This window comes from Elephas maximus, chromosome 22 (genome assembly GCF_024166365.1).
Source record: "Elephas maximus indicus isolate mEleMax1 chromosome 22, mEleMax1 primary haplotype, whole genome shotgun sequence".
Classification (NCBI taxonomy): domain Eukaryota; kingdom Metazoa; phylum Chordata; class Mammalia; order Proboscidea; family Elephantidae; genus Elephas; species Elephas maximus.
This window is the reverse complement of record NC_064840.1, coordinates 26150439-26159884: the sequence shown is the minus strand read 5'-3', so window position 1 is coordinate 26159884 and position 9446 is coordinate 26150439. Positions and strand designations below refer to the sequence as shown.

Here is a 9446-nt window from a genome sequence, read left to right as displayed (position 1 = left end):
CTCTTTCTGAAAAGTATGTAAGTCAAGGAGTTTCCTCAAGGACCTGGGAGCCATCTCTTCTAAAATGTGATCATCAAAGAAGCTTACACCCCTGCCTCCCAGTTTGCTGGAAGGAGATCAGCATAACTTCAGGTCTCCTGCCATAGAGATATTAGAAAATTAGCAATTTTGTCTTAAACATGGATGTAATGAGTGTATCTACTCAAGTATATAAAGGATAAGATTTCTTTCTGTCTCTGCAATCTCTTTTGCTGATTGCCAGTAATAAATTGCATTCAGGTTTAATGCTTATTCACTAATCAAACTGGTCTTTCTCTTCTATTTCTGTGGAGAGGCTTTCTGGGTTGGGAATAGATTTCATCTTTAGTGACATTTCCCCAGCATTTACCACCCCTTGCCCCAGGCCCTGGGTTGGGCAGGGGGAATCTAGGAGTCCCCCACCCCTAGGGCCTTAGGGACGGAGAGGAAACCCTGCAACCAGGAAAGAGAAAAGGGAAAAATGTCACAGATAACTGGGGTGGAGGTGGGGGTGGGGGGTGGAGGGAAGGTGAAAGGAGACAGAAGAGCTGGGAGCTGATCTGGCCTGGCTGGGGTTGCCCCCTCTCCCACTTCACCCTTAGGCCTATCAGACTGGCCTTTGCACGTTGCTGGTTCAAACCCCCACCCAGTAGTCTGCCAGAAGAAGAGACCTGGCAATCTACTTTCATTGAAATTACAGACAAGAAACCCCTACGAAACACAGTTCTACTTTGATGATGCATGTCCATGGACCACACTCTGCAGGGCCTCTGGTCCCGTCCTTCATTGCACAGAGACCAGAGAGGACTACAGCCCATGCCGCTCCTGGCCCCTAGAACACAGCTCCCTCCTCCTGGGCCTCCCCACCTTGTGTGTGTGCCTCCCATCACACTCACCCTCCCCTGCTGGCCTATGAGCTTCTGGAAGGCACTTCCTGTGTCCTGTTCATCTTTGGAACCTGGGCACAGGATCTGACACTTATAAGCATTCATGAACGAACAGGTAGGTGACTCAGAAAAGCTGCCCAGATCCCCAAAACGGATCACAGCTGGGGACACCTAGAGCCAGCTCCAGAGCAAAGAACAGGGGAGACATTTGGGGCTACTCCAGGGCCCCTGTATCTGTGCCCATCCAGTCCCAACCTCTCTCATTTCCCCAAGGAAGGATATCCCAGGAGGCTGGGAAGAGGTTGCACTGGAGTGGGGTGAGGTGAGGCAGGAGGAAGTGTCCCTTGCAGGAGGGCAGCTCAGACCTGGAAGAGCCCAGTGAAAAAGTCCCGACTCTGGCCCCAGGGCCCTGAACCTTCCTGCACCACATTCTTGGCTGCTCTCTTTGCTGTCAGTGGTGGTCAGTGCTCCATTCATGAAAAGAGAGGCCTCAGCAGCTGGTTTCTTCTATGTCTCTGAATTCCAGGTAGGGGCAAGAGTGTGAGGTTTGAAGCTAAAGGGATGTCTCTAACGGGCCCTAAACACTGCCAGTGTGACCCTGGGCAAGTCGTCTCATCTCCCTGAGCCTAGTTTCCCCCTCTGGTAAAAAAGAATGATGACTCAAGGGTATGGTATGAGAGGACTGGTGATTAACGAGCTGACTAGGTGTAAGATGTCAAATAATCCCCCCAGGTTTGAGTACCCATCCCATTCCTTGGCAACACCTCACTATCCGGATACCAGCCACCTCCCTGGTTCTCCCTGTGCCCACGCTTCACTCACCCCTGCCCCAGCCCCTGCCAGCTCCCTCACCCACTGGAGGCTCCCCTTACCATCCTCCTGCCCTTTGCCGAGCAGAGTCCAACTCGGCTGGGTGGTCAGGCAGCCTTCGAGCCCTGTCTCCCACATCAATATAGTTTGGAAAGTATGCCAAGAGAGTATGCCAATGCCAAGAGTATGCCAAAATTTATTAATTTCTCTGATTGCTGTGGCAGGGATCACAATAGAGTGTCCCGGGCAAAGCAACAGAGCAGGAGAAAAATGTAGAGCAAAATTCAGAAACACACACACACACACAAAAGACCAGGCTTGCTGGTCTGACAGAGACTGGAGAAACCCTGAGAGTACTGCCCCTTTTAACTCAGTACTGAAGTCATTCCTGAAGTTCACCCTTAGACAGGTCTATAGGGCCAACAATAACAAACATGAAGGCCGCATTTCATAGTTTAATCATATATACAAGACTAATGGGCACACCAGTCCAAAAGCGAAGACAGGAAGGGACAGGAAAACTGGACGAATGGAAACAGGGAAACTGGGGTGGAGAAGGACAGACTGTTGACGTGTTGCAGGGTTGGAAACCAATGTCGCAAAACAATTCGTGCATTAACCGTTTAATGAGAAGCTAATTTGCTATGTAAACTTTCACCCGAATCAGAAAAAAAAAAATCGAGAGTATTCCTTAGGTTTAAAAAACAAATATTTTAAATATGACATTGAAGACATAAAAATCATCTGTCAATATGAAACATTCCTCCAGGTATATTCAACCAACAGGAATTTGTCACCCAAAGCAAAGTCCTTTCCAATGGAAAGGGAGAACAGGGAACATCAAAGGACAAGACCATATGGTGGTTCCCACTGAGCAAGCAGTATGCATGGGAATTAGGGGGCAGGGAGGGGGGATTGGAGATGGTTCTAAGATAAGAGCCTCAGTACCTTTGGAGGGAAATGACTACCTCTCCCAATTCCAGGGCTCCAAGCCCACATGCTATGTCTATTGTGGAGGGCGAGCCAAACAGGGCTGGACTGCCTCTGTCAGGGGAGAAGCTTCCACCATAAGGTCCAAAGGAGTCGAGGGGAAGGAGGCAGGAGAGGAGGAGGAAGAGAGAAAAGCAAACTATGACAAAGGCGAGTGTGGTTCAGGAGCTCAGAGCTGACCCGTGAGTCTCTATATCCTAGTCTTATTGTGGGCACGGCAGTGCTATTTTGTTTACATTTTTATTTTTGGTAACATATAAGGTCTCCAGTACGCCTCTCTTGATAGACATCAAATGCTGTGCTGTGGGCCCCCTGCTTCTCCTTAAAATCGCCTCTTGCCCAGGCACATGACCCAGATGCCAGGAGTGGGTCAACGAAAGCAGAAGAAAATCAGAAAAAGAACAGCCTTACACCCATCCCCCCACAAACACAAACACAACACTTTTTCATACGAAGACTCAATAATTCAGGAACTTATTGTGCATAGGGGGTGACTGATTCTAGAAAGTGAACCTTAAATTGGTACAGAGGGGCAAAATCGGGGCTGGTGTGGAAGGATGGTGGGAGAGTTGGGGAATCAGGGATGTGTCGAAAAGGAAGGCCACCCAGGTGTGCCCAGCACAGGAGTTTCCACAAGGTGATGAGATGATGAGAGAACCAACTGGCACCAGGCTCTGGAATCACCAATTCTGGCTTTCAGACAACTTTGTCTTTCTTGTAGCTCAGCTTAGAGAAGGTCAATCTGCTGGGTGCTGGGCAATTGGCCTGACTCCTGCTCTCTTGTCCCATGTTCAGTGCCCCCAGAGACAACTTGTTTTCTTACTGCCCATATGTTGAGCTGACTTCTACCCCCACTTCACTCTCCTCTTGCCAATCAGACACCTGGGTGCCTGGCTGCCATCTTCCAGAGGAAAGAGTGCCACCTTCTACTTGGTGGGGCATCAAAGCCCTGCCTGTGGAAGTTTTGACCTTGTAAAGCTACCTTCCAGACCTCCCTGGAGTGGAGGCCTGCAGAATGTGCTAGCAATCCTACTTGGATTTAATGACCTTCTGCAACACTGTGAGTGCTCACCACCTCTAGATCCCACTCCCAAGATCCCTTAATCCACACAGCACACTTCAAGATCCTGCTCCTAGAAGGCCTGATACAGCTCAGTGATGACCTGCTTGTACTTAAACAGGACCTGACAGCCCAGCCGCTTCTTCTGGAAGAAGGTTTTGCCCAAGGTGTTGGGCCCGTAGCATTCCCCCACGTGGTCCACTTTGTCCTTGTACAGGAGGCAGAGCACGTTGCTCTGGAGCTGCTGCATAATGGTTGCCACGAAGTCTAGCTGTCCATGGAGGTTCCGGTCTTGCGGGTTGAGGGACTTCTGGTCCCGTGTGATGTTGCCCAGGGAGGTAGTTAGGTACGTGACGATGCAGTACAGCTCTTTCATCATGGCCTCCTTCCTGCCATGAGCATTGAAGGGTGGGAAGTCTGTCAAGCCACTGCCACACATCTTGTCCACTTCACTGGGGAACGGCTCCCCTTGGGCGATGCACTGAGGAGCAAAGGGCAGAGGAGAGGTCAACAAGGAGGCAGCAATCCTTGTTCCAGCCCTGTTTCCCACCCTTACAACAAGCTCTTGGGCCTTAGTTTCCCCTCCTATGCCATGAGGACCCAACTCTGTACCCTGTAGGCATCTCAGAATCGTCATGAGAGGCAGATGGACATCTGGGTGTGAACACACTTGGTAAAGAATCAAGGCCTTTACCATGCAACGATTGTTACTGTTACTTAGTGTTAGGAGTCCCTGGGTGGTACAAATTGTTAACACCCTAGGCTGCTAATTGAAAGATTGGAGGTTCTAGTCCACCCAGAGGCACCTCAAGAAAAAGGCTGGGTGATCTACTTGCAAAAAATCAGCCATTACAAAGGCTATGGAGTACAGTTCTACTCTGACACACGTGGAATTGCCACGAGTCAGAATCAACTGGCAACAACGGATTATGTTTCATTTTTAGCTGTCATGATCATACAGAGAAAGAAAGAAAGCCAGGGTCCCTCTCACTTGCCCTTTTACCCATCTGGGCATCTCTCGCAACCCAGGCACCCACCGCCCACCAGTCTCTCTCAATGGCACCTCTCAGAACACCTCCTCCCATTTTCCCTCCTTTGTGTATCTCCATCTGCCTCTTGCTCCACTTGGTGGAGGAATCCCAGAACCTGAAGTGCCATTCACACCAGAGCCCTGCCCCGACCTAACCCTGTGATAGTCGATTCCAGTCGGAGCTGTGGGTAGGGTGCGGTTTAACCGCACAAACTTCTCTGCTTCCAGCTTCCCTGGCCAGCCCCCTTCTCTAGCCCAGTTCCCTGCAGCCTCTACTGATGTTTGCAGGAATTCCCCCACTCCTGCCAACCCAGGCCCATCCCCTCCTTCCTCTGTCCCTAGGGATGGGAAGGAATATCTTACATAGAGAGTTAGGAGGCCGTCAGCACTACCGTTGAGCTGTTTCAGTTTGTTCCTGATCTGGGTCGTGAGGTTGCCAGGACATGTGTGACATGTGGTGTAGGTCACCTTGCTAGGAGTGACGGTATCAAGGCTCCTTGCCCCATGTTCCTGGTGCAGAACAAGCAGCAGCAAGACTCCTGGAAACCAAGAGAAAAGCTCCATGGTCAGGGTGGTGGGGATCGCAGTTTAAGCTTTCAGGTCACACTGGATGCACTTCAACTCCCTGGGACTCCTGGCTTCTCTGCATCTCAAATTCTACCTACCCTGCTTCTCTCCACCTTGTTAAAGCCCCCTTGCTCTCTCCTGCCTTAAAAGAAGCGGTAAGGGGGCAGGACTCGAGCTACTCCCTCGGATTGGAAGCTTGGTCTAGGATGACATCCAAACATCCAATCCTTTCCCTCAAGAAGGCAAAAGCCACCCAGCTCCTTGCTTGAGGTTACCACTCCCCAGCCCAGGGGGAAATGTTTGCTTCAAAGGAATGGGAGACCCTTATTTCCCCATCTTCAGGATGACTTAAATTCCTAACCATTGTTTTACATTCGACTCCCCAAAGCAATCCAAATCTGGGCTTCCGTGGGAACCTCAGCTGGGAGGCAGGGGTCCTTTTGTGACCCTCTTCTTCCCCCCAAATCTGCCACGTGTTTATGGTTTACCAGGCCAACTGCCCCCAATACGTACCATCCCATCTCCTCCATCTCTGACCTTCCCTAAAAGTAGCCACTCCCCTACCTAGGTCTCTCAATTTCATCCCCTCCATGTCTTGGCTCAGATTGCACCTCAAAGAGTCCTTTACCATTCACATATGCGTAGGAAAGCATATATGATAAAGAGACAAAATCTTGTAATAACTGAGAACTTGAGTAAAAGACTATGCCGCCATATGAACAAGATGGAAAGTAGCTGCACTAGTCACTTGAAAAAAGGTGAACAATCAAGGTCTTAAATGATGAATATCAACATGGAAAAGGAAACAGAAAACCCGATTGCAATCCACAGTTACCCTATAGGACAAAGTAGAACTGCCCCACAGAGTTTTCAGGGAGCAGCTGGTAGATTTGAACTGCCAACCTTTTGGTTAGCAGCCAAGCTCTTAACTACTCTGCCACCAGGGTTTCGAAAGTGCCATGTAATTTACATTTTTCTTGTTTCCAGGAAAGGAGAGTCAGGCCTTCCCTTTTAGATCTCCAGTACAGCTTATGTCATCAGGAAGCTATGCATGCCTCCCAGGTAATCCACATGCCTTTCTCCCCAGCAGGTGTCACTTATTTAAAGGCTTTCTTCCCTGTTTCCCAGAACTTCAAAGAAGTACTCCACGGCATGTTCTCAGTTTACAGCCCCATGCACAAAGGTGTGCACTGACTGCTACGTGGTGTTCTGCATGTACGTTTGGAGCATGTACATCAGAGTCTGGAAGATCACTACATCAAGGGGTATAATGGTCAACGAAAGCTGTCTTAGGCTGGGTTCTCTAGAGAAGCAAAAAAATAAAGCCTGTAAATTTATATAGACAGAGATTTATATCAAGGAAATGGCTCACACAGTTGTAGAGGCTGGAGTGTCCCAAGTTCATGGGTCAGGATAGAAGCTCTTCCTGATTCACATAGTCAAAGGACTGTCGAACTCAAGGTCAGCAGGTATGAGAGTAGGGTCTTGGTCATAGTCTTCAAACATGAACAAATCCCTAGATCAGCAGGCAAGACCACAGGTAAGCTGCTAGCTCAAGTCCCCAGAACAGAAGTCATGAACAGGAGCCAGCTGCAAGATCCAGAGTGAGCAAAAGCCCATAAGCCTTGCCAGAATGTCCACTTATAGTCAATGCAAGCAACACACGCAAAGAAACTCCCTTTCAACTGGTCAGCTACTCACAGCAGATCCCATCATGGAGGTATTCACATTATATCAAATCTCATCATGGAAATGATCACAACATTATATGACTGCCAAACTACATCATAACTGCCAACCACTGAGAATCATGGCCCAGCCAAGTCGACACACAACCTTAACCATCACAGAAGCTGACTGGCCACCACCCCCACCACAGCTATGAAAGAGCTAAGGACTTTGGACACCCATCAAGAGGGATTGCTATACAACTATTGGTCTGTACTCATCTGGAGCAAAAGAGAAAGAAGGAAACCAAAGATTCAAAGAAGAAACCAGTCTACAGGACTAATAGCTTCCACAAACCACAGCCTCATCTATCTTGAGACCAGAAGAACTAGATGGTACCTGGCTACCACTAACAACCATTCTGAACAGGGACACAATAGATGGTCAGCCCCGGGTAGAATGGAATAAAAACATAGAAAAAAACTCAAATTCCTTAAAAAAAAAAAAAAAGCCAGACTTACTGGACAAGTAGAGACTAGAGGATCCCCCGAGACTATCACCCTGAGATAGCCTTTAAATTTGGAACTGAACCCACTCCTGGAGATCACCTTTCAGCCAAATAATAGACTGGCTCATAAAATAAGCCATATCACCCATGTGTACTGTGCTTCTTTTAAATAACCATCTGTATGAGAACAGACAGTCAATATTCACCCTAAAGCAAAGACAAAAAAGTAAGGGGAGTCAGGGAAGCTAGATTAATAGAAACAGAACAACCAGAATGGAAGTAATGAGCATTGTGACACATTGTGAAAAACGTAATCGATGACACTGAACGGTATGTATAGAAATTGTTAAAGTGGAACCTAATTTGTTATGTAAACTTTCACCAAAAGTATACAAGGAATTAAAAAAAAAAAAAAGTGGACTTGTAACACAGAGGGGTTGCTAACAGCCACACTTGAAGCCTTTCTGCAAAGGTGAGCTGAGAGAAGTTGTAACAGGGTACCCGGAAGATGGGTGCGTTCCACACTGATTTCCATCGTGGTATGCTAAGTCTTTCTCAAAATTCATTGGTATGGATCTAAAGGCAGATCAAAATCGTCCTCTAAACCTAGCCACCTTGTCTCACCAATCTTGCCATCTATTCGTAGTTAATGAAAATGTGGTGGGATAGAAAGGACGAACTATTACTCGAAACTTAGCAGCAGGTACTCCATTTCATCCCACGCATCTGTCAGCTTGTCGTATTGGGGTGGTTTGCATGTTGCTGTGATGCTGGAAGCTATGCCACCAGTTTTTCAAATATCTGCAGGGTCATGTTTGGTGGATAGGTTTCAGCTGAGCTTCCAGACTAAGAAAGGCTAGGAAGAAGAACCTGGTGGTCTACTTCTGAAAAAATTAGCCAGTGAAAACCTTATGAATAACAGAGAATGTTGTCTGATATCGTGCCAGAAGATGAGCCCCTCAGATTGGAAGGCACTCAAAATATGACTAGAGAAGAGCTACCTCCTCAAAGTAAAATGGACCTTAATGATGTAAATGGAATCAAGCTTTTGGGACCTTCATTTGCTGATGTGGCACAACTCAAAATGAGAAGAAACAGCTGCAAACATCCATTAATAATAAGAACCTGGAAATGTATGAAATATGAATCTAGGAAAACTGGAATTAGTCAAAAATAAAATGGAACACATAAACACTGATATTCTAGGCATTAGTGAGCTGAAATGGACTGGTATAGGCCATTTTGTATCTGACAATCATGTGGTCTACTATGCTGGGAACGACAAATTGAAGAAGAATGGCGTTGCGTTCATCGTCAAAAAGAACATTTCAAGATCTATCCTGAAGTACAATGTTGTCAGTGATAGGATAATACGCATACGCCTACAAGGAAGACCACTTAATACAACTATTATTCAAATTTACACACCAACCATCAACACCAAAATGAAGAAACTGAAGATTTTTACCAACTTCTGCAATTTGAAATTGATCAAACTTGTAATCAAGATGCATTGATAATTACTGGTGATTGGAATTCAAAAGTTGGAAACAAAGAAGAAGAATTGGTAGTTGGAAAATATGGCCTTGGTGAGAGAAATGCTGCCTGAGATCACATAATAGAACTTTGCAAGACCGATGACTTCTTCACTGCAAATACCTTTCGTCAACAATATAAAAGGCACCTATACACATGAACCTCACCAGATCGAATACAGAAGAATCAGATCGACTACATCTGTGGAAAGAGGCTATAGAAAAGCTCAATATCATCAGTCAGAACAAGGCCAGGGACCGACCGGAACAGACCATCAATTGCTCATACACAAGTTGAAGCTGAAGCTGAAGAAAATTAGAACAAGTCCGCAAGAGCCAAAGTACTACTTTGAGTATATTCCACCTGAATTTA

General features: G+C 47.0%; 1 protein-coding gene across 1 annotated transcript; it reads right to left on the bottom strand.

The window, feature by feature from the left end:
- Positions 1-3768: 3768 nt before the first annotated feature.
- LOC126065436 (leukemia inhibitory factor-like) lies at positions 3769-8073 on the bottom strand. The gene is made up of 3 exons (XM_049865468.1): positions 8040-8073; positions 5159-5334; positions 3769-4246 (listed from the first exon to the last, which is right to left on the bottom strand). The coding sequence occupies exons 1-3, from the start codon at positions 8071-8073 to the stop codon at positions 3839-3841; spliced, it is 618 nt and encodes a 205-aa protein (XP_049721425.1). The 3' UTR covers positions 3769-3838.
- Between the last annotated feature and the right edge of the window lie 1373 nt (positions 8074-9446).

Coding starts and splice junctions, on each gene's coding strand:
- LOC126065436 (XM_049865468.1), bottom strand. CDS start 8,073: ATGGAAATCAGTGTGGAACGCACCCATCTTCCGG. Junction 5,335..8,039: donor GGAACGCACCCATCTTCCGG/GTACCCTGTTAC, acceptor CTTGGTTTCCAG/GAGTCTTGCTGCTGCTTGTT. Junction 4,247..5,158: donor ACGGCCTCCTAACTCTCTAT/GTAAGATATTCC, acceptor TTTGCTCCTCAG/TGCATCGCCCAAGGGGAGCC.